The sequence below is a fragment of the Sturnus vulgaris genome, chromosome 1, assembly GCF_052056855.1.
Source record: "Sturnus vulgaris isolate bStuVul1 chromosome 1, bStuVul1.hap1, whole genome shotgun sequence".
Taxonomy (NCBI): Eukaryota; Metazoa; Chordata; class Aves; order Passeriformes; family Sturnidae; genus Sturnus; species Sturnus vulgaris.
In genome coordinates this window covers 65,056,886-65,082,662 of record NC_142243.1, presented here as the reverse complement: position 1 = coordinate 65,082,662, position 25,777 = coordinate 65,056,886, and the positions used below count along the sequence as shown (strand labels likewise).

The 25,777-nt window shown below is 39.4% G+C and overlaps 1 protein-coding gene across 4 annotated transcripts in view; it reads right to left on the bottom strand.

Moving 5' to 3' along the window:
- Nucleotides 1-1,007: 1,007 nt before the first annotated feature.
- KIAA0319 (KIAA0319 ortholog) overlaps nucleotides 1,008-25,777 on the bottom strand; it is a 45,918-nt gene continuing 21,148 nt past the window's right edge. Inside the window, exons 6-21 of one of the 4 annotated variants that reach the window (XM_014877806.2) lie at nucleotides 25,275-25,372; nucleotides 24,803-24,890; nucleotides 24,192-24,284; nucleotides 23,448-23,580; nucleotides 21,668-21,896; nucleotides 19,206-19,329; nucleotides 17,708-17,840; nucleotides 16,634-16,782; nucleotides 14,503-14,654; nucleotides 13,330-13,468; nucleotides 11,993-12,152; nucleotides 10,547-10,689; nucleotides 9,491-9,613; nucleotides 8,482-8,572; nucleotides 6,868-6,956; nucleotides 1,008-6,029 (exon numbers count right to left, since the gene is read on the bottom strand). In XM_014877806.2, the coding sequence (XP_014733292.2) occupies nucleotides 5,851-6,029; nucleotides 6,868-6,956; nucleotides 8,482-8,572; nucleotides 9,491-9,613; nucleotides 10,547-10,689; nucleotides 11,993-12,152; nucleotides 13,330-13,468; nucleotides 14,503-14,654; nucleotides 16,634-16,782; nucleotides 17,708-17,840; nucleotides 19,206-19,329; nucleotides 21,668-21,896; nucleotides 23,448-23,580; nucleotides 24,192-24,284; nucleotides 24,803-24,890; nucleotides 25,275-25,372 (2,123 nt within the window). In that variant the 3' untranslated portion in view covers nucleotides 1,008-5,850. The other 3 variants (XM_014877797.2, XM_088168552.1, XM_088168561.1) reach the window with 3 other exon arrangements.

The following is a 25,777-nucleotide window of genomic DNA, read 5'->3' as shown; positions in this document are numbered from 1 at the left end:
CTGTGTTTACTTGTTCAACCTGATATTAACAACTTAGCTATCTTAAAGATTTAAGTATGGTGTTCAGAAGCTCTAAGTTACATTTTAGCACTTGTTTAAAGGGCTTCCAGGTCAAAACTTCCTGCTTAGGTCCTTCTGAGAACCATGAGAAGTTGGTGGCTTAGTCACTTCATCAGTGAATGCCAAAGCTGCTTAGCACAACTGGCTGAAGTTGTTTTGGAATCATGCCGATTATTTTCTGTTGCACCATCTACTGACAGGGATGGGGGAAGGTTACTGCTATTATCAAAATGTGCAGTGCAATAACAAAGGGGCAGATTCCATCATTAAACAAAGGACACGTATCTCATCAGCTCATCCAGCTGCCAGTATTCCCTTGCAGTCCAGTGGCAATGCTTTGAGGTACCACATCGACTGTGGCACCATGTATCCAAACAGACTTTAAAAGTAGCTTTCATGGTGTATGATTTTTTCCTTACAGAAAGACACTTATCTCATAGAACCTTTTATTATCACTATTCAGCACAAACTTAATACACAACGATGGAAGGATTTTTCTTTTCCAGTTCAGAAACAAGCAGCATAACCTACCCCTCTCTAACAGCATATTTTGGGTTATATTGCACACCTCTAACTGATTACTGCTAAGCAGCTGACTCAAGTATGGAATCTGTTATAGAATAAGCCACAACACCTGTGAAACCACCACACTTGGCATGACAGCTGGTGATTACTTACACACAGCTAATTGAACCAACTAAGCACAAGCACCACATGAAAACTTACTGTCCACTGCAGTAATTTCTTTTTTCCTTCTCTCTAATCTACTGAATTATGTCACCTCTCTAGTAAAAGATGCTTCTGTCAGTATGGAGGGAAGGAATCAGCTACTGCATTGCTTTAATGTTTGAGTGTAGACAAGCTATGGAAGGCAACATATGTCTCTTAACCTGGCCTGACTGTTGGATCCAATACAGAATACCATGCTTAAAAGAGTACCTGACAAGTTTCTAAAAGGAAAGACAAAACTTTATTAATGTTACATAAATGTAGCAATTTCAGCTCAGAAATAGTTCCAAATACAATACAATAGCATTTGCAATAAATAACATTTTCTAGAAACAGATTCCTAATATAAATTCTGTAATAGCTCACCCATCCACCCACAGGGAAAAGTGCTTTCATACAGAGATAAAACACAGATGTGCAGCTCACCTGCACCTGATTCATAGCCTGTGCAAATATCATTTGCCTTTGTTGCCTCTTTCTTAAAATTTTATTTCTAAACTTTGTATTTCCCTCCTTCGCCTTGGGGGGTTGAGGATACAAAAGGTACATGAAATGGGTTTTTCTTTGCTGCAGAAGTATGTGATTAGTATTCGTTAGGGATCCCTCACAATCAATAACTGACATTAAGAAACTACTTCACCTGTATCCCGTTTTCCTCTCTCAAACCTCACCTAAATGTCAGAAGATTACATTTACTGTTATTTTATTACTACTGTCCTGAAGCTCCACCTGACTACTGCCTGTAACTGGGATACTGGGGGGCAAAATTAGTTTCACTTGTGGTTAAAAGCAGGAATAGAACACTTGCCTAGGAACTCAATTATTTCAATAATATCAGACTATCTGTGGAAAGTTTGCACCAGCACAGAGAACACATGCATGCACTCTCTCACTGTTAAGTTCCTTGCAAGTGTGTTCACTTCTGTTTGCCCATAGGAGACCAAAGAAAGGAAAACTAACATCATACAAGCAAACAGCTGACAGCACAAAACAAATGCTTGAACAGTACTTTTATCTCATGCATCTGACAGAGGGAGAGTAAGACAGAGTTGATAATCTATTCTTAGACACAAAACAAGAATAAACTTTCTTCCCCTATGCAAATAAACAATTGTCTGTAATTAGGCATTTTACATTTTGTTTTCTCTACTTAATACGACAGGTTGAACCATAGCACAGAGAATTTGGATGTGGATCTCAACAGATTTGCCAAGGTAAATTTTGTTTCATACTGCAGTATGATTTTGGTTAGGAAAATAAAATCCATAAGACAATTACGTATGTGCAGCCATGGCAGTTCCATGCTGTGTATGTACTGCATTGAATACTGCAATTGGGTACTGAATCTGCTTAATGCTTAGGAAGATTTCTTCCTATATACACTCCTTCCTTAAAATGCGAACAAAGGCAGTCCTTTTACGTAGCTGGACAATCCCTGCTTGTGTGTGTAAAACCATGAGGCAAATGAAAATCCAGTGCTTACACTTCAAGGCAATGAGGCAATGATACTGCAAGTATCACCACACTGTCTGCCTTCAACAAGAGGCACTATCTTAGCAGTGCCAAACTGAATTATTCTTTATTTTCAGTAGACTCTGAGCCACACAGGACAAGCTCTATCTTGTCTCTCCTCTACTATTCAGTGCAGATGAATCTTTTGGAAAGAGCCCCATCCCTATTTTACAAATCAGCTGCCAGTACTATTTCTGTATGTGAAGGAGAACAGTGTGTAGATGTGAACGTGAGGACTAAGAACCTGCTTGGAGCCTATAATAACCCAAACCAAAGGGTTAGAATCCAAATTCTGCCACTGTGTTTGCACCGTTACAGTCAGTTTTCTGACCCTTTCATTCATGGTATGAACTGACATTCTGAATCATACTGAATCAAGATACAAGGCTTGATATAGGCTCTCCTAAATTCCTGACACAAACATGCTTGGCCAAGTGACACAAACATGATGGCACAAATTCACAGAGCCAGAATTATTGCTTTCAGCTTCTGTGCAAGTGCCATATATTAAAAGCAAGCCTGCTCTTCTGTTAAGAAGAAAAACTTCTCTTTCCAAGCAGATGGAATAATCAAACTGGTAGAATCAGAAGCAGGTGAAAAATTTTAACTATATTCAACTTCGAAAACATAGTTAAAATAGTTAGCAACAAAGATGTCCAAGTATCATCTAGGGACTGAATTTACCAAGCAACTTCCACTTGCTAGGGCCTTATACAATGAGAAATTGGTCTAATATTTCTAACTTGTTAGAGTGAGAAACACTTGGCTAAATCATGCATACATTCTCATGGCCCATGAACTTACCAGAGATCCAAAGATCTGGGCTCACCAGTGTGCATCCGTGGACAGGGGAACAGTCCTGGAAATTCTGCAGCACTAAGGAATGCAGGTTTATCATTCCTGGAGTTGTTTTACTAGAGAAACAATTTTTCATTTTGATGGGGTTTGTTTGTTTTTAAAAAAGATATTTCAATACCTTCAAAGAAGAACATCCTAGGTTTCAGCACTGGCTTTAAAAACATAAAACCAAAAGACATGTCACTAATTTCACAAATGCTGCTGACTGCACTGACATATCCTAGAAGGTAAGCTTATAGATAAAGGCACACTGGAGACAGTACTTAGCAGAAGCATCAATGGCAGCATGGCACATACAAACTTGAAATTATTTAAGCAACTTATTTGCTTGTTTAAAAATGTATGTTTTCAAGAGAGTAATTCCTGCTAGAACATTCTGTGTAGTTGTTCATAATGCATTAAGCCCAACATTTGGATTTCAAAGGAAAGAAATAAATTACTATTTTGAATGGGCTTTAACTTTTTTCAGGAATACTTTAAAGTGAACACTACTTTTATTATGTTAACACATAATAAAGAAGTTCCTAGAACAGGAACTGAAAGATATCAGAAGCTGACCTTGCTTTTGTTGACCAAGTTATTTAAAAATATATATATATATACATGCACACTCTCAAGAAGAGGGAGAGTGTGATAAAGTAGGTATCTTTCAAGAAATAGCCTAAACCCCCCATACACAGAGTTGAAACTTGGTTTCTCAAGAAAGCAAATCACACCATACATACTGCACTTTGCTGGTGTGTATGGCAAAAAACATAGACAATACCTGCATTAGCCCTTTTTACCTCTTCACAGCCTCTCCCACCACAGTGAATCCTGCAGCCACACAAAGATCTCCAGAAAAATGCTGGGCTGGACATAGGGTAAATACTCCTCAGTGCTGAATTAGCAGCCTTAGGGACTGTTGCTGACTGCACTTGAGAATCAAAAGTATGAAATAAGTCATGAGCATGACAGGTTGCTGCAACTTTTGACCACTGATTTCTTCCAGCGTAGACAGTTCTGATTGTTGCCCAAGTCCATTAACAAAAGAAGCACAGAAGCCACAGTGTTCAACCCAGATACTCTGTTGTGTCAGAGTTCTAAGAAAGGATAGAAAAAGCCCCAAAATTCTCTACATTATTCCTCATGATGGAAATGGGCTATGACCCCTCCCCAACCCTTCTAAACTGCTCCCCTTGACCTCTATACTGCTCCATCCTCTGATAACAAGTTCTCTACCACTGGATTAAACAAACAAACAAACAAACAAACAAAAAAACAACAACAAAATATATTGAAAAAAAACCAACTCTTAAAAAATGCTCCCAGAGGAATGCTTTCTCCATCAAAACACATAATTTCTCCATCTCAGACCTAGATTTCAGTACATCAGTAGAGGCCCCCAGGAAAACCTGATGTCATGGCCAAACAGTACCACTGATACAGATGCCCTCACAAGTGAGGCCTCTGTATAGAAATCAGGTGTTCAGTTAGGGATTTCAAAGGCAGTATTGGGGCCATGATTTCAAAGCTTAACAAGTAGACTGTGAAGAAATTACCAGGTTGTGAACAAGAACGTCAGAACTGTGATACACCTTCCCTTGCCAAAGACCTAAAAGGATCTCTTCAGGCCAACACATCCAGCCACTCATGGCCAGAGAGAAAAAAGTCAATCAATCTCATGTTCAAGCTAAAACATTGCTCAGTACTGACTACCACGACAAGTAGAAATGAAGTACAATGAACCTCCGGCTCCACACAGGGTATTTGCCATAAACATTTTCCTGCACAAGTGCCCAGCACATTCTTCAATTGAGCACTTGATGCTGACAGATGCAAACTCACCTCAGCTGAGGATTCAGTCTTAAAAGATCCAGAGCTCCTCAAAGTGATCTAAAAAGGTTGTTTGGGGTGCTCAAAATGCTTCTCAAGTCCTTCCTGCTACAGTTTCCTGGATGGACATGGCAGAGCCAAAGCAACTTGATCATTACAGAAGCAACCTAAGGCTGGCTGTCCCTGCAGACATCACACCTCCTACGTGAATACAGGGAGTGTTACATCCTACAGGACACAGATATACCATGTACATTACAGATGATCCAGTGTAACTGCTCTAGTTGTTAACTTTCTCTAAACACAAGAATGTTTTCTCGCAATGAACACTATCCTAGAAAAGGAAGTCACAAAGTACAGCTGGATAAAGACAATGCACTAAAAATGCTCTTTGTGTTTCCACCCTAAACTAAAAATTAAGATGGAGCCTGTGGCCAAATATTGCTCTCTACAGTTGTAAGGAACTTCATCTATAATGGCTTTTGCTGTTGTAAATCACACTCCTTGTCAAAGAGAGCATTAGGAGCACATATGAATCTGTACGCCATTGTTAGTTACCATAGTTTGTAGCAGAACAACTCAGGCTAGTTTTGTAGCAGTGATATAGAAAAAAAGGCCTTCTGAAGTTCAAGCATTCAGCACAGAACATGAAAGAAGTAAGATGTGCTTTTTCTTGTTCCTGTAACAGTGAGGAGTTAGCTGACCATCTAATCCTTTCTTTCTCCTTCTGCCTTTCCCTACCTGTGCTAAAAATTTACCCTTTAATCTGCAATTAGTTGATATTTTAGGAAGATTTCGGTTCTGGAAAAACAGACGTGGGTCAACATGTTTCAGATGTGTCACACCAGTGTGTTCTGTGCTTTTACCCTCATTCAGTTATCTGTCTTTGGAGCTGTAGTTGAAGGAAACTCCATTTCTGACAGATCCATTTATAAGTGTTCTAGAATTCTCTCTTTCAATCTTTTCTCTGCTGAAGATAGTGTCCTGATCACTGTCAAACTCTGACTCAGAGACCATCAGACTGGAGTTGTGTTCTGTACTTCTGTGTTTTATACCTGACAATAAAAAAACAAAACAAACTCATTAGAAAGGACTGGGTTTTTAGTAACCTATAACGATCTTGTCCTCTGTTGTGATATGAATGGTAAGTGAAAACTTTCTCTGCAGTGCAATGTAACAGCATACACCAATACAAAAAACAGCTTAAGAATTATCATATACCATTTGAGATACTCTTACGACTTCATTGCAGGCCCAGCAGTTTATGACTCTGAAATGTGAATATATGTATTTAAACAACTAGATTATCTTAGTATGCACCCAATGTATTTTTAGTATCTTGAATCTGGAAATCAGTCTGTCCACTCAACGACCTTATTATCATGAGTGGCAATGAAAGGTCATGTTTTCTACAGAAGCATTATCTCTGTCTTTCTAGGACAGCAATTTCTCAGAATGATTTTGTTTCCTTGGATTCAAACATTTCCCCTGCTAAAAACTGAAAGGCAGGTAAATTAAAAGATACGTACACAGCAGCTGAAATCTACTGATGTCTAACAGGGCACTGATGGGTCAGGAGGGAACTGCTGCACAGCAACAAAAACAGCTTCAAATTAAAGCATGTGCAGAGGAGGAGGGCTTACATGGAGGAAATCTGTGGGGCAATTCAATGTTCTAATTTAAGATAAACTCAGAAGCTTAGAGCAGAGGCTGAGCCCAAGGCTTTATTAAAAAATTAACTGATTCTCCCCCAACCACTTCACTGTCTGTTTATCTCTGCCATTCTCAAATTTGTAGGCCTGCTTCTGGGCTCCTCCTGCCTACAGGGATCAATTCAGACACATTTGCTGCACACTTGGTGGGTGAGTTCCCTGGCTGCCATATAGCACGTACCATATTTGGGCCATAGCTCCATTCTCTCCTGTTCGTCTATGTTATCTAGGATGGTATATTTTGTTTTCTTTCTTATCTTTGTCCTCTTCCTGCTAAAAAAAATAGTAACCAAAATGACATTTAATTCTCATGTACACACATAAATGTCCCCTCCCTTCCTTTTCGTATACATACCCCAATATAAAGAATGTCATTGTACTTTTTCACCTCCACTTAAAAATATTTCCAGTTTATACCTGAATAAGGCAGTTGTACAATATGGACAAGACAGAACAGATAATTTTCGCTGATATAGAAAGACGAAGAAAGCAAGGCAGATTGATTTGCTCTCCTAAGCCACAGTTTGTTCAATTTCAACATAGTAACTACAATTGCTAATTCATGTGCCCCCACAGTTCACAGTGGAGAAACCATCTTACTGCTCAGCCAGCATTAGAGTAACAGCCTTGGCCTTCCCTCCACGATCTCCTGTAGAATTCATCTGGCAACTCAAAGGCTTTAAAACCTCCAAATCTCCAGCAAAATCTTGAGTCTACACTGTCTTTTTCATGTAGTTTGCACAAGGCAAAGGGAATCTCTTGACTGTAATGTGCTGTAAACCACGCTGTAATTCCCTCCTCTTTTTCTCACATGGATCTGTATCAACCAGCCATCACTCTGAGGCACAAGCCATATGAGGACAAAGGAAAGAAGCAGCTGAAGTCATAAAAAAATCCCTCAAATAATCATCCAATACACACAAGCCTGTGCAGCTCCACCCCACTTTGTGGGAGCATAATGGCACACACTTTACTATTTAAAGTTTTCTACTAACAGCACTGTTCCTTCAACCATAAAAATAAAATTGGTATCGACTCCTACACATTCTTTACATCCTGCAAAGACACTAGAAAAAGTTGAAAATCCAGAAAGATTTTGATGGCATTTTATTTTTGCTAACACCCGAACAAGCTATCTATTTGCTGAGCTGTTAGAGCTGCAGCAAAAACACTTGCTCTAGTGACAGAATTTGCAGAGGCTTGTCACTTGAAAGAGAATTTCTTATCAGCTCACTAGAAAAGACTGGAGGGGAGGCAGGAAGGGAAATGACATTCAATAGTATGAATGCTCCTGTTTAAGGAAAGAGAAAGCAAGAAGTCGGCACGACTGAGATCACTAGAGTACTCCTTGCCTGTAAGCCACATGCAGCACAGCCACCCACCCTTCCCTGTAAAGGGAGAAACCAGACTGGGAGCAGATCCTTCCCCATGTCCTAGAACATTTCTACATCAGTGACCATCAGGGTGTGTCTTTTTTTCTTTGTACGGAGTACCTACAGGACTCAGTAGGAGACAGAAGATCTGCAGCATATTCTCGGCATTTTAACATTAACTATCACTTAACATGAAGGATGAACATTAGCTTTTTGGTTTTCGTAATGCAGAAGAGCACAGACACACAAATGAATATTCCCTTTTTTTTCAAAAGAAGTGTGTGTCTACAGAAACAGCTACAGGAAGCTCCTCACATGTACAAAATGAGCTCAGTGGTTTAATGCTATGGACTGGACTGAAACGTGACAGTTTTGTGCAATTTTTGCATACACACCATCAAAATTAAACACAAATCACGTACCTTTTACAGCAGCAGATGCAGAACCAGGCAAGCCCTACCATGACCACAATCAGAATAAAAACAGATACGGTCACATAGAGTATACTCCACTCTGAAAAAAGAAATACAACAGTGCTTTGTAAGGTCATATGAATAGAAAAACTTCTAATACAATGCTATTAAAATAACCAATCCTGAGGAATGGGGAGTGGCAAGAGGTACGTAGGAAAACTCAGCCCCAACACATTCTTAGATTAATTCCTAAAAATCTTTAAGCTTTAAGGTTAGAAATGTACATTAGAAAATTTTCTTCGTCTCAAATACCTTTTACCATCCCAAGATATCTGAAGTCTATGTGGGAATTGACAGTTCTGCAAAGGTTCATGGTTACCACCCCAGTTATCCTTCTCTAACTGAAATAAACAGAGGTACTCTGGGTCTGGCACTTTAGTGCTTGAAAAGAGGAACTGATTAGAGATAGATCCTTCTACCTGCACATTTATATTTGTAAATCCAGGAAAACAGGAAAGGATACAGAGAGGTAATTTGAACTCCAACATGTGTATACTCACAGTTGTCAGTGTTATCAGCTTTTAAAGGTCAGTATTGGTCAGTCTGGAACACTGATGTTTTCTTTGCTTAGATCAGCTCATACTTCTGGCACAGAAGCATCAACCACCCACTCAGAGAAATTGAAATTGCTGCCTTTTTTCCAGCTTTGCAATGCCCATATTATTCAACAACTCCTTCAACTGGTCCCAAATTGTTGCACAATCTTCCTCCCATGACCAAATTTTCACATTTTTTCATCAAATAGTGATTCTCTTTAAAATTTAGGCTACTACTGTCAAGACATCATTTCAAGAAATTATTCAAATATCTGTCTATAGAAAGGTATTGTTGGGCGGGAAAACAGACTTTTAGTCTTCCCTCAGCATCTACCTCTTTATTCCCCATTCTGAGAACAAATAATCAACAGACTCACATGACAAGTTACTCTTGAAAGACATCCCTCAACACTCAAACTCACCGCAATTACTCTCTCCATCATTTAGGTAACGATGAATCAGGTTTTCCATCCACAGCTGGTAGCAAATGCAGCGCTTTGTTATGGGGTCACAGTGACCATGTCCAGAGCATTTCAACAGACAGGCTAAGAACAGAACCAAACACAGGGTCAGTTGTGTAAATGGACAACTTCTCATACATCCTCTTAATGTTAGACTAGACTGGTGGCAAAGCATCTGGTTCAAAATACTGGGGGTATGTTTTGAGACTCCCTTTCTTTTGGGGTTATGTGTCAAATAGATCTACAGTCTAGCAGACTGCTGGCTGTGAGGAGAAAGAATGTAATCAGAGTACATTCATAACAGAAGAATAACCTTTTCAATCAGTAAATAAAGACAGAATTTACTCAAAATCAGTGACTATTTTATCACCAGAGCTTGCTTATTTTGTTTGTACTTGAATTGTTGTGTCCTGATTTTAAATTATGGAGAAGTCATGTCTGTAATATCTAAGGATCTTAAAGAGTTGATATTACTAGTGAAGTTCAAGCATCTTTTTGGGCAAGAGAGTTCATTATAGGAAACCCCAGTGGCCTGTATAAATTGCAAAGATTAGAAGACTAGGTGGTAACACAGCTTTCATCCATTTTGCCTGATACAAACAGACAAGAACAAGTTAGATTACAAGCCTATTTACTACACTCTAAAAACCCAGAAGGAAGCAGAGACATGACACATATCTACTGTATGGCTATATTAAGTTTTGCTCATCTTCTAAGAAAAGACAGTACGTAAGGTATCTTTATCCTCATTCCACAGGCCTTCCTGATGCAGACCAGATTAAGACGTGGTTTTGCCTGCTGATATAGATGATGTATTTTAAGAGTGACTGGCACCAGACTACCTACCACAAATGAAGCATTTTAAGCGTTGTCCTCAACATTATTTTTTGTAAAGCTATACCCACCAAGCACAGACAACAGATGGCAGACAGAAGGACTTCATGCACCGTTTCCAGGTGCTGTGTTAGCCAAATGCCTGCAAAGTTCTGAGATGAGCAAGCACAATCCAAAACATACCAGCTGTGTCAACTCTCAGGACTTTAAAAAGCAAGAAGTCAGCCTTCTGTTTCAAAAGCTGCACGTGCAGAGTCCGTGAGACATCTGATGCCTTGATCACTGTGGAAGGATGCCCGTTCTGCACGTAGAACACAACTGCGGTGCTGCAGAAAGAACAGCTAATGTCAAGACTGCTGTCACAGATCATTTTGTCAGGCATTCAGCAATAAAGTCTAATAAATAATAAATATAGTAAAGTCAATGAAGCAATAATAGCATTTAGTCTTTTTTGTTTCTGGAAAGCCAATGTCACCACTGCTAAAGATTAGGGAGCTCTGTGGAGCAGTCAACTGATCTTCATTCTGAGCTGGGAGCACCAGCAGTTCTCGGGATTCTCAATTTCACAGAAGACAGAGGAGGATAACAGCAAATATAATTTCCTTCTTGGTCTTCCTGACTTTTGCTTTAAGAAGTATGTATACATTTGCTTTCTCCACTCTCACACAGAGCCTGTCACAAAACACTGTGAAGAAATGTCACTAACTTAAGGAAACTGAATTTAATAGGAGAAAAAGCTCAGAAGCAAGGGATCCAGAGAACTTCGTGTGGAAGTCCTCCTGCCCTGCCATCTACAACTTTTAAGTTGGGTGCTGTTGATCTCACCCTGTTATCAGACACTTCAGGGAACATTTTAACTTGAAAAATTGTGATTAAAAATATCACAGCTATAACTAGTAGACTTTCCACACTGCGTTTTTACATTTTAAGAGGTTCCCTGAGAGCTAAATAAATACCAAAATGGATTTTAAATTACCAAGTAGTTGACAAGAAGTAATTTAAAACTAACTCAAATAAACAGGTTCTACCAATCATGCTGAGAAGTTTCTCTGGGTACACATAGCCATCTCTAGCACTCTACACCAAGCAGAGGGAGTATTTCTTCTTCACAATAAAATACCACATCTAAGAGAATTCACTGTACAAAAAATGGATTTTCATCACTAGTTACCTGGGAAAATGTTTGTAAAATATTAAGAATATAAAAAACACGGAGAAGAAGTAGGAAAAAAAGGGGAAATAAAATAGGTTTGATTAAACAGAGCTGGAACCTTATTTTGAAATACACTGAATGCTTCACTGTGAGAAAGTCTGTTTATCTCACTCCATCCAGCATTTGGAACAAAGGCACTGAAATATATCTGCATGCATTTTCTTTAAAGGAAAAAGAAAAAGTCTGTACACAAAAAGTGGGATTTTTAAAAAACAAAACACTTCAGTTCTGAGCCTCCACAGAGTTTACTTCATCAGTTTTCTAGCACAGAAGAAATTCACCCTTTAAAGTATATTCTGTTGAGAAGTACAGCATTTTTTGTCATGTTAGGAAAGATTATTTTGCAACTAATTATGAGCTGTGAGAGAGGCAAAGAAAATCACAAGTCTTTCTGGCACAGGAGGACATCTTTCTACCTTATATCTGAGTAGGCTTGTATCTTCTGAACTTTGATATCTGAATCCAAAACATTCAGCAGTACAGCCAACTGTCTCACCAGTGTGTCCTTCTGCTGCTCACTTAGCTGTCCCACTCCAACCTGCAGGATCAGCTCCACCAGACCACTCCTTTTGGGATCTGACAGAAGAAGAACATGCTATTCCTTCAGAGCCAGGCAAGTATTTCAGTACCAGCATGCAGTACTTGAAAGTATTTATTAATACTACAGTTTTATGCATAAGACCCATATCATTGATAAGCCAATTCTTTTGTTTTCTTAGAGAAGCACTCAGCTTATTATGTTATGTTCTCTGTGAAACAAACCCAGTGGGTCCTAATATAGTAAGCCATCTTATCAATAAAGTACTTCAGGGTGCACTTTCAGCATTTACACATTTCTGTGTAGAAGGGCAACTTCCACTCTCCCAAATGCTGCCATCTTAAAGTCAGAGGTAAGCTCTAGATGAGCCCAATTACCAAGTTCCCTGCTAGTTATCTACTACTGACTACCACCCAGGAAAAGGGAGCCAAACATGGACTCGTATTGTAGCATGCAAGACTGTGAGTAAGTCTAAATGAGGATGGTAAATTTGAGAAATATCAGGTATGTTTATCCTGCCTACCCTTACAAGCTGAGATCTCTTTTATATGATGCTTGAACTTCTAGAGTGCCTCACAAACAAAACAAACTTCACAAATACCCCATGAGAATCATAATCCAATTTCTATGATTATATTCAACACTAAACTGAGGAACAGAAATAAAATCATTACCCAGGAGCCAGATAAACAAGATATCTCTGACAGACCCAAGTCTCCTAAGACTTCAACTTCCATTATTTAGCTATTCTGCCTGCATTTACAACCCCCTGAAATTCTTTGATGATTTTTTTATCTTTCCGGATGAAAGAAGTAAAACAAAGCCACACTTTCATGCATCAAACAGCAGCATTTGTACTCAAATTCAATGGTCAGCTCCCATCTCTTTCTACTGGCCAAACTTATTAACAACCAGAAGAAGAAACAAAAAACCTACAATGAATGAGAAATAACAAAAGTCTAATGAAAATATTAACTAGTAAGTAGAATTTTATTTATTTATGGTCCCAACTATGGTGACTGCAGTAGTTTAGAATCCTGATGTCACCTTTTAACACACTTGGGCCTAGTCATAGAATAGTAAGAAAGTAGAGAGAGAACCTGTTTGCTCTGTGTTTTAACTTGAGAGATTCTCATCAATATCTGAATAAGTAAGTGAAAAGGAGAACAAAGATGTGGTATTCACAACATGTCGATGACCTTTTAATTGTCATACCAGGCCGCACTTCAACAGTTGCCGAATCAACATCTGAGTCTCCCTTAGCATCCGTCACTTTCAAGTGGAAAATATAGGTTCCTTCCACAAGATTAGTTAGCTGCAGTACTGCCTCGTGGTCTGAGCCATGGATCACATCCTGCAAAAACCAGGTCCAGAACAGTTACACCCTCAGAGAAAGATGCAGGTTTCATTATCAAGTCAGCTATCTAGTATGGTGCTGTGTATTCTTGATTTGACTTTTGGGACAAATGTGACCTACCCACAGTTTATAGCAGAGTAATTTGGAAGCAACAGTTAATGAGGATGTCTGCACACTGTGGATATTTTCATTAAAAATACCCCAAGAGAGAACAGCTGACAATCTGAAGAACGCATCTTCCTGAAAATCCAAGACAGTTATACTATTATTATTTCTCAATTGTATTCCAGTATCCTTAGTTCCACTTTCTTAACTCCTACTTTCTTTTCCTTGCTTCATGCATTTTCAACTATCAGCTCTGCCAGCTATATTTAAGCTAAACCTCTTCATGCGAATTGCTTCTAGAAGTCTTTTTATGACTTTGCTTTTTCTCCTCTCCCTGTACTTGCTGATTTACCACTATCTTCCTAAGACCAAATTGCTTTCTACAACACTTTTTGCAAATAGGGAAAAAATTATCTCAGTTTTATTAGCTGACAAATAACTGAAGTTTATCCTCAGGTATTTCCGCTGTTTGCTTCACTCAGAGAGCAGAATCCCCTGCCCTTAATGCCCCAGGCTAATCACCATCATCTGCCAAGGAAGGAGCCTACACATGTAATGTCAAACACCATTTTTACCTTAAACTTAAGTTTTACCTCATATGCTACCAGGCAGGATTCCTTAATCTTTTTTGGTACTTGCTCTCTCAGACTCTTCCTCCTTTGGAGTATCTGGATTTCAGATATTTTTTTCCTCTCAAACACATTAGCTTCATACTATCACCAATTATTCTGCATTGCTGCAGTCTTTAGTTGCTATATTCTTCAATTGTACTGAAAGTATCACCAGCCTCTTGACCACAGCATTACAGAGAGCAGGGGAGATAAACCAGAAACAGGGAGCACACTTGACAGCATCTTGTGGGTGGTACCTGCTCTCCCTGCTGTAGTTACATGCATAACAAAAGCCAAATTTTGAAAGAAACTTACCCCAGCTGCTGGGCTTTGACCATCCCGAATCCACAAATATGACACAATCCCCTGGTCATCAGCAGACCCTGAGCCATCCAAGGTAACAGAGTTGTTTGGAAGCACTAGAACATGCTTCCCACCAGCATGTGCCCGGGGTGGACTGTTGTTTTCTAGCCATAAAAATAGTGAAGAAGGATTTGCTTTCAAAACATGTGACATGCCATTGCCAATACACCCACGCTGTAATTCTTTACCTGATGATTACAGACAGTAACAACAGAACCTCATGTCAAAGCTACAGGGAAAGGATGAGTGGGCATACAAAATCTGGCTCTGAGCATATTGCATTTGAGAAGAAAGATCTATGTCAAAAAGCATTGTGGGATATTCTATTTGCAGTCTTGGAATAACTTAAGCATCAAATCTTCTCAGTCGAACAAAAAGATTTTCTGCCTACCTAGAAACACAACCCAGTGTGAGATCACCATGCTGGGACCTTTTCATCTGGAAAATCACTTATTACCCAACAGAAGCTTGTGCAAGATATTGTGTCTTCAAAATGCCTGTATTTAGGCAAAATGCAATCAGGAAACTTAAGAGTAAGTCTAATTCCCAAATGTTTTTTGCTCACCACTAGCAGTAAAACTAAGGCATGCATTGGCCATATGGTGAAAAAAAGCCAAAGATATATGACCATGTTCTCCTTCCAGAAACCAGACATTACTGACTTTTTTCAGAACACAACTACTAAGAGAAGGCTCAAGGAAGCTGTGGGGTGGAGTGAACTACCTCACTGGACACAAATAGTTGGACATAAATAATTCAGTCCCGGGCAGATCTCAAGGGTGTTGGCTGTAACAGCATAGGGTTGTGTCTCTTCCAAATAAAACCAGTAGACTAAACTTGTTATTGGAAAACTGAGTATTTTTAATATCAAACCTGCAACAGTAGACAGAACTTACTGTGGCTACACTTCACAGCATAAACAAGACCATGGACACACTTGGGCAGAGCTGCTGCCATGTATTCCTAACTGAACACTAACTGAAACCCTGAAACAGCTCAAGCAATGATGCACATGAGTAAAACAAAGTCCAGCTTCTTCTCCAAGATGCACATGGGCAGGAGCAATCCCAAGTATAAGTTGGGCAGAGACTGGAGTGGGAGTAGTTAGCATAATGCCACTAAGCCTTGAGGAGAAGGATTTGGGGTGTTGACTGACAGGAAGCTCAGCATGAGTCAGCAATGTGCATTTGTAGTCCAGAAAGTCAACTGTATCCTGGGCTTGCTGATGTCAACACATCCCTGGAAGTGTCCCAGGCCAGACTGGATGGGGCTTTGAGCTACCTGGTCTAGTGGAAGCTATCTCAGCTCCAGCAGCTTTGGAACAAGATGGTTTTCAAGGTCCCTTCAAACCCAAACCATTATATGATACTATGATTATCCTAAAGCCTCTTCCACAGCATGCATTTTGGGAAAAAAAACCAAACCAAACCAAAAACTAAAATACCCCACACTACAGCAACTGTTTCTCTGTATAATTAAAAAAAAAAACAAAAAAAAACCAAACCAAGCCAAACAAAAAAAAAAAATCAAACAAACAAACAAAAACCCCACCAAAAAAACCAACCAACCCCCCCCCCAAAAAAACAAAACAAAAAAACCCCAAACAAACAACCCCACAATAACAACACACCACCAAAATAACAAAACAAAACAAACAAATAATGTGTTTTAATATTAAATTTTTAAGTGGAACTTGGTTCACCGAGATATCACTTCTGGGATGTTACTTTAAAATCCACAGTAAAACTGCTTTTCTGCTCAAAGCTTAATTTCAGAGATAAAATAAAAACATTTATTCTTAATGATGTAGACATACAATTGTCAAAAATATTATTATGGAGCATATTTATTGCAACTAATTTTGCATATATTGAACATTAAAACAGTTTGCATCAAATGAAATTAATTCTGCCAGTCACTCACAATGCTACTTTACTACAAAAGAGCAGTTTTCTTAAACACACTTGAAATATAACAACAAATATGTTACACCTTTCTGTTCTGATTTCCTTCACCTTCCTTCAGTGACTGAATGAACTACCCAGTTTCCCACCATGCCCTAAGAAGCAGCAGCCAGGCTTACCTTCCTTCACAGTAATGGAGAGCACAGATGCACTGCTCAAGCCCTGCTGGTCTTTCACAGTCAGCCTGAAGTGATAGGTACCGACCTGGAGACCAGTCACAGTTGCTATTGCCTTGTCATCGTTTTCCATCTGTACAGAGCTTGGACCACTGAAACAAAACATCTCACTAAAATAAGCACACCCAGGAAGCCCAACGATGAGCTCAGCAGCATTGCTCAGGCCTTTTGATTTTATGTGTTGTAGTTCTACAACTGCTATAAGCACTGATGGCTAAAGAACTATTTGAGACATAAGTTTAGTTTAGAGAATTCATTAACACCTTTTTTCAAGACTTTCAAAGCACCCAAGCACACATCCCCACCTATCAGAAGAGTAGAAAATACCCCCCAGAAGTTCAACCTCATCACGGTTCTACCTCCTGAGAGCATGAAAACAGAACTATAACTAATAGCTATTTCTTGCAAATTATATTGCTCTAAGACCCACTCATAACCTGCACAGGCTGCCAGCAAACCTCTTCCTGTATCAGGTACGACAGCTGCATGAGCTAAAATACCTTGCCCTTTTATTAAGGATCAGTTAGGTTTGCTCATAAACACACAGTTATTAGCTTTTGTAAAACATTTTCAATCACCATTCAAGAGTGATTTAGTCCCTTGTTACTGGAAGTTCAGGGCAAAGTGACTGACACTTTACTGTTCAAGAAACAAGTGACTGAGAAACCCTAGTTCTAAGCACAGAAGGAAAAGCTTTGTATATTACTGGATGCAAACCAAGCCTGATACTTACTTTTTAACAGGAGACACAGAAGTTCCTGTTATTTTCTCTTAATTTTATAAAAGTAGGCCTCAAAATGAAACATTGCAAAACATAGGCAGAGACTGCCTGAGCTTTTCAAGTTCAACTTAAAATTGCTATTTCTTATGCTATTACCACCTAAGTGGGATTGTCCTGAAAGCAATTCTCAAATATAATTCATGATTCATCTTTCAATATGATTGGATAAGAGGCTCTAGACCCAATCACTTTCATTTTTCTCTATTTTTCTGAGGATTAGTAAAATCTTTGGATACCTGATATTTTCCCAGTGATAGAAGACAATGCCTTGGTCATCTTGGCTTTTGCTTCCATCCAGTGTAGTACTTTCTACCGGGAAGGTCAATTCTTTGTCAGGGCCAGCCACTGCTACTGGAGGGCTGTTATTTTCTGCAAAATTAGTATTTAGTGTATGACATTTTCTAGGTAGTCACTGGCAAGGCTTGCCAATCAGATTTTACACAGGGTATTTTAATAAAATTTTGACAGATTGGCTCAAAAGGTACAAACCTCAAGTATGACATGCACAAGCCAGCAGGTGAGAGAGGTCAGCTCTGCAGCAAACCAAATCCCACAGCAAGTGGGATCTCAAATCCCACAGCAGGTACTTCCTTTTTCATAGTCCAATCTGAAGGCACAGTCACACTCTCAAAAATCTTGCTGCATGCTCAATGCATTATATGAATTGTCATAAAACATGAGCGGTGGGGTATTTTCCTGGTCCTACCAGTCCATCTCTTTCAAAAACTCCCAGATAAATATGATTCTCTGCTCGCAGAGAAGATACTGACCCATTCTGTCTGCTGCTCAAGGCCACTAAGTTAATGCCAAATCAGAGCCTTTGGGAATTTAGTGCAGAAACATAACCTGTTACTCTGTTTTCAGCCTCTGCTTTTGTGAAATGGTAAAACTGGCAACACTGCCATTTTCCTGGGTATTTATTTACCCTTGGGCCTGACTTCAGCAATAGCATCTTTCTAACTCCACACTATAATAGGTCTAAAAGGCACCACCACATACCACACTTCCAATTCATGTTCTTGATTTCTACAGTGCATGACTGCTGTAAAGTTGCCCCAGAAGGGATCATCTACAAAAGATATATATTAAGCAGCAACAGGAAGATAAAAAATTTCCCCATGGTGAAATATGAGATCTGTACATGGGCAGACAAGGCCACTGTGGATGTAAAAGGCAAACAAAGTGTGGGAAAAAAAAGGCATTAAAAAAATCACACGAGGCCCAGATCATTTGGCTTATTCATTGTTTGGCTCCCAAACCTAAATAAACATGAAAGATGCAGCTTTTGAAAATTCCTTGGTTGACACTTTTTCCTAGGAAACACAATGTAATTCGTTTGAGTGAATTCAAATCACACAAGGACTCTTGCAGGAGAATTGCAAAACAATAAGAAAACTGAGTGAAGCACACAGAGCAGCTTTCAAAACAGACTCTGTAGGACATGACACCCAAGAGCTACAATTTGGGTTTTAGAAGTACATTCAAGCAGAGCTCTGTTGCCTTACATAACCAGGCTGGTGTGAACCCTCAGGATCAGCACCTGGATTTTGTTTGATTCTACACTTAACTGCTGCTTTGACAGAAAATGGACAAGTCCTTGATCCAGGGGTACCAGGCACCGGGGCTGCCATATCAGTGGTGCAATGCGGGGAGAGGAGGCGGAGGAGAAGGGCGCCAAGGCACCAGGCTGGGCCAGCCCTGAGGACCGGCCCAGGCGTGCCCGCAGTGACTTACCAGGCTGCACGATGAGTGTGACCTCGGCCGTGGAGCGCTGCCGCGCAGAGTCTGTCACAGTCAGCTGGAACGTGTAATCTCCTTCCTGCATTGCGGACAGCTGCAGGTACGGCGTCCGCACTCCCTTCGCAGCACCGGTAAGGACAGAGCACCAGACAAAACAGAAACAGTCGTGGGTAATGAAAGGTCTTACAGAGCAAATGTAACGAAAAAGAAATGCTTAAAGTCACTGTAAATACAGTGTTTGAGCAAGGAGTTCGTGCACCTTGCAGATAAAGAGGAGGCTTAAAATTTGGCACACAGACAGAGGTGATGTGTTCACTATTGCAATTGTTCTTCCTACCAACCCAGAGAAATACCTAGAGGCAATAAATCCTAATTTCTCCTGTTGGTATAACCACTGCATTATTTCTTCACAACAATAATTGTGAAACACATGTAACACTACCATTTTCAATTAGGAAATTAAACACTGATGAAAATCCCTACAGCTTATTCCATTTCCTTAGTGATATTTTCAAAACCAAACATCATGACATCCTTTCAAACTTACAAAAACTGTTAAATGCAAAACCAAGCTTGACTTGAACCCAGACAAACAGGGCTATGAAAAAAAAAGAAAACATATTAAACAAAACAATTCTGTCCTGAATTTACTCTTCCAGTAGCATTTGCTGATACCTACAGAAGCTCATAAAATGACTGGGCCCAGCTATAGGTCCTTTTCCTAACAAAATGAACATTTTTGGCATCTCTTATATGAGGAATACCAAATCATAATGCAAACAGGTTGGGCTCTCTCTCTCTTTTTCCTTTTTTTTTTTTTTTTTTTTGGATAAAGATGGCAATAAGAACAAAGAGGCTGGATAAACAATTAACTAACCAGCAGAGGTACTTGTTACATTACACTCTAACAGCAGATATCATATAATACACCACAGACCAGCATCCTCTGGAGTGGTCCAGAGAAGGGCCATGAAGATGGGTCAGAGGGCTGGAGCACCTCTCCAAAAAAAGGCTGAGAAAGTTGGGGTTGTTCAGCCTGGAGAAGAGAAGGCTCTGGGGAGACCTCATTGCAGTCTTCCAGTACCTAAAGGGGCTTATATGGATAGACAGTGACAAGACAAGATGGAATAGTTTCAAAGTGAAAGACGGCAAGGTTACATTAGATATTAGAAGAAATTATTTACTCAGAAGGTGGTGAAGCACCAGCACAGGTTGCTCAGAGAAGCTGTGGATACCCCATCACTGGAACTGTTTAAGGCCAAATTGGATGGGGCCCTGAACAATCTGGTCTAGTGAGTGACATCCCTGCCTATGGCAAAATGTTGGAACAAGATGATCTTCAATATCCCTTCCAAGTCAAACCATTCTGTGATTCTATGATCCTCAGCTTCAGGCACATTAAAAAGATTACTAGTTTGTTGAAAAGAAACTGTAACATGTACTTGCATTTCCACATTAAATACCCAGTGAATCCACTGATTATCTCGAGCAGTCATTCCTTCCCTTCAAAAAGGTTGCTTTAAGATAGAACAGCACTCAAAAACTGAAAGTTCAGTTTATTGGGTGCTTTTTGAAAGTTTTTGTCTTGATGAATGACCAGAAAGCCATTATGCTATAAGACCTTACATAATTTTTAATTTCCTCTACAGTGTAGTCTTGCATTAATAACATTGCTTCTTTCCTAAACAGATCTACAGTGATCTCTTTTCAGTTCTGAAGGTCTAAAGCATTTGCTAACATGGCAGAAATCAAGTCTCATAAAAAATGGCTCCTGAGTTTCAGCTGGATTCATTACATTAATTATCTCAACTGCCTACAGAGCTGTAAGAATCTCCAACTTACAAGTCCAGTGAAAATACTTATTAACTTCTCAGATTAAAAAAAAAGAACAAAAAAAACCACAAAACAAGAACAACAAAAACAATCATGAAAATTAAGAGAATAAATTCTGTAAGCTCTCACTGGAAACCCATGTTTCAGTGAACATAAAAGTATACCATAGAGCATGGCTGCATTAACACTGCCAAAAGGTCTTGTCATTTTCACTCAGAAAACTAAGTTTCTATTTAGTTCTACTCTCTCCAGGAGGGAGTGTTTCAAGAAAACTCTGACTATCCCCACATTCTCCTATAGACAGTTTTCAGTTTGCCCAGAGCCTCAGAAGATGGGAGCCTGTGAAACAGCCTCTAGGGTTCAAGGACAGACAATGTGAACTTGAAGTCTTTCCAAAACACCAGGGAACAAGCAAGTTTGTTTGGTCACAAAGAAATAAAAGAAATATGAAAAGGAATTAAAAGTAGTATCTAAAATAAGAGCTGAATATATGTGAGAGAAAAAAAAAGAATAACATCACTCTAGGTATTTCAGTACTTCTGAACAGTTAGTTATGTGTTTGCTCATGTTAAAGGCAAAGATAAAAGAGCTTTTCAATCCTATGCAAGGAGAAATACACATACCTGCATTGCTACAACCTTGCCTTTGCTTTTGGGACTGAGGGACCACTCATAGCTGACAATTTCATGGTCATCACTGCTCTGGTTTCCATTCAGTGTGATGAAGTTCTGGGGCAAAGTGACTGCCTGATTCGGTCCTGCATTAGCAATAGGTGGGTAATCTACTGGCTTGTTGACAGTCAGAGATGCAATGGTGGAGTTGGCTGCTCCATCTGAATCAATCACTGTGAGTCTACAAGAGGAAAAACAGTATCTGTTAAGATGAACTTCTGCCAACTTCTAAATTGAAATATTAATTGTTTTCTGGCACTTTTTCAAACACCACCTAAACAAAAGGCACTGATTATATGATATAAACTTCTGCTTCAGACACACATATCCCTCAACTAAGGCAGGAAAGAAATTCAGAAGACTTTACTAACACAACTATAATGAAGCAGTACAGTGAAACACCTAAAGCTACTCTGGATGTTCAGAAGCTCTGCTTATAGAACAGCACCAGATACTCATTTCTTATTTGTGGCACATCATTACTAATTTTAATGGAGCTCAATATCAATGTCAAGTTACAAAATTAAAAATGTACAGGGTTTTAAAAAACCCCAGACATTACTGCCTCTCAGAAGCATAAAATCATCTTAAAATGAGACTACTGCAGGCACTTCAAAGGGATGAAAGCTACCTTCTGCAGTGTGGTGATCAACTAATCTCTAATCCACCCCTGCATACAGCTGACCACATGGAAGGGAACCTGAGCAGGAACAAAACTAGTGCTCATTACCTCAGACATTAGGGAACATGTACATTTTGCAATGAGTGCACATCCATGTGTACCAAGGGCACTGGATATTTTTGATCAGCTAATTTCTTGTAATCTTCAGCACACTGCTCTACTGTTCAGGAAGGTCAGCCTTCCCCAAATGTATAGAGATGTAACAACTGACTTCTTAACTCCCTAGGGTTCAGAACACACTTAGAAGCATTGCTTGTAAGCAAGATTCTGCCATTTTTAATAGGGAAAAAATTAACACTCATTTCTGCTACTGTCTGATACGGAACAATTCCAGTAAAAACACAGAATTAAAGCAGAAGCTGTATGCTGGCTTCAACAATCTGCTGCTGCTACGCTGATACATAATATATTGACTGACAGGCAACCCAATGGCAACCAAAAACCCAAGATGGCTCAGTGGGAAGTCTGCCTCTGCACAGACTCGGCTTTAAGTTGAACAGTTCTGAAAAAGAACTGATTTTTACTAAAGCACCTTGAACCACAAACATTGCTTCCACTGTCTGGGCAACCCCCAGCTTCAGCAGTGCATAAATGGAGGAAACCAGTAGCAAGGCAAATGCTTTTAAAAAGAACAGAATGATTCTTAGTAAAAGCAGTGCATAACCATGTCTTGTGAGGATCAGTCTGCCAATATTATTCTGTCTGCCACTACCCTTCAGAGGATGACTTTCACAACCTGACTCATAGTTTCATTCAGGGCACTAGCCAGCTTCTAAGACGGAAAAAAAGAATAGTCTGTCACAATTGTTATTGCTGGAAGTGGGGACATATTTAATTTACGGTATCTTCTTTTCTGTAATTTTGTGTTATAAAGGATCACTGCAATAATTTTTTAATAAAACCACTCTGTTTCTCCACTGTGCAAAATGAAAAGTAACAGTATGCAGAAGAAAAATTAAGCTTTTTGTTTGAGGAGATATATGTGAGCACAGAAAAAAACATTTAGCTGATATCACAGTTAAGCCTCTAAGAAAATCATCATGCAGGTACCTGAAGGTGTAGTTTCCAGGAACAAGGTTAAACAAGTGCAAGACAGGTGTGTCAGCAGATGCCTTCTGCTCTCGCAGGGGACCTTTAATTTCCTCCCAGTGGTAACTCACTATCTTCACATCATCTATGCTTTCTATTCATTGAAGAAAAACACATCAGTTTCTTGTAGCAATTGCTGAAATGAATACTTGAGTCGTTCATACGCTCATCCCTAACTCGTTTTCTACAATTGTCTCTACAAGTATAGCTGAATAAGCTTCATGAACCACAGAGTCATACCAAGTTACCTTTGCTTTTATTTATCTAAACAATTCTTCACACACATGAATTAAAAAAAAAAAAAGAATATCGGTCTCAGACTCTGCACGTTCTGACTTGTCTGCACTCAGTAATTATAAATGTAATTACAACATCTCATCATGCTCTATCTGTCAGCTGTTTACTATGGCCCCAGCTGTACAGCCATAGAGGCTCTCTGGTCAGGACAGGAAGAAGCTGTAAGAGTAGCTGCTCTCTGGATGCAGCAGTCTCTGACACACTGCATCTCAAACTCCAAGTGCAAGGTTGTGTTTTAAAATTATTAAAATAATTTATAACTGGACACATATTCCCAAAACAAATCATTATTCAGGGAACTTCTGAGAAGAGTGAGAAGAAGAAATTTCACTTGTAATTGACAAACAGCAGTGTTGTAACTGCATATTAAAAATATATAATATAAGCACAGAATGGTCCAGTACATACGACTGCCATCAATGAAGGTAGAAGTTGTAGGCAAGGAAACTTCTTGTACTTTGGGTGAAGCAACAGCAACAGGTGGCTGGTTAATTCTGATTGCTGTAAGAAAGACAACAGGGAAGAAAAAAAGGGGAAGAAAAAAGAATATTAATGAAAGCCCAGACAAAACTAATGTTAAGTCTACAGATCAATAGTCCCCAGTGGTTAAATCTAAGAAACACAGCTTGGCAGCATCTGCTGTCCTTTTTGGACAAGGCAAAGAAGAGGTTACTGATGAGCAGCATGCTGACACAGCAGTGTTCCACTGCAGTGCTCCTATGTGGTGTAAATCAGATCAGAGCCATGCACTGTAAGGTGCATGACAGGAAAGGAAATGCAGGAAAGGTGACACGATGATATCTCAGGCTTTGACTGAGGAGGGGGAAAGACTAGAAACCTAAACACAGTGAGCAAGACCCCTAGTTCTACTTTCTTTAAACCCCTTATAGACACCAAGATATGAAATATATCAGTATGACTGGACTGCCAGATGTCCTTGACAAATAGCAACTGAGAGACCGTTTGAAAAGTATGCTGTACTTGTGTCAGACATTATTTATATCAGTCAACTAATTTACCTGGTTTGACCGTGACATTTACAAAACCTTCACCAAAGGCATTTTCACCAGAAACTGTCACTTTGAAGGCATAAAGTCCCACTGATAACTGAGACAAACACAGAACAAACAGGGTTACATATTGAATTGTACAAAAGAAGTTTGCTTAAATATGACAATCATATCACAAAAGAATAAATCTGGATGTCTGAATCCTCAAACTACTTTTATAAAAATATACATAAAAGGCCACTAGTCACTGCCTGGAAGTGGGGAATATGAAGCAAACACTGAGGAATTTTTACTCTGTCTTAGAAAATTATTAGAGCACTCTTAAGATACTAGCATAAATTTGGTGACACAAACAAGTGATGAGACTCAGGATGGCTTGAAGCCATTTGAACATCTTGAATCAAGGTGCCCTTCCCCACAGGTTACAATTCTGTGAAAGGCCCACACAAACATAATGAGCCTGAGCTTACAGCTCACTTACGTGAGAGAGCTTCAAAGTCTGGCTGTGCCTCTGCTCCATTTCCCCACTGTAGTCAGCAGGGTGACTGATTAAGCTCCACTCATAGGTGTAGGCTGTTTCTAAGGGCAATAACACAGTGTAACAATCAGCTTTGTGTTCAAGATAACCTCAGAAAATAAAGAAATCAAGTTCACCACTCATCAGATAAAATGCTGCAGTATGAAATCATGACTGCTACTGCTGAAGCCTGTAAAATGAAACAGTATGACCACAAGTTAAACTCCCGGTGTGTTGCAACTTGGTAAAGCAGCAAGGATGTAACAGACTTCACAAATAATCAACTTCTTCACAAAAAGCAGCTTCATGTGAAGCCAACATATTTTACATAGCTACTTATGAAACATCTTTTATTTGCTCCTTCAATTCAGAAGCTGGCAGTTTTAAGGCAAATGTTGCATTCAAAACCTACTTTCCCACCTCCCCTGAGCTTTACAGCAAGATGCTAAAAACTAGGCCACATCATC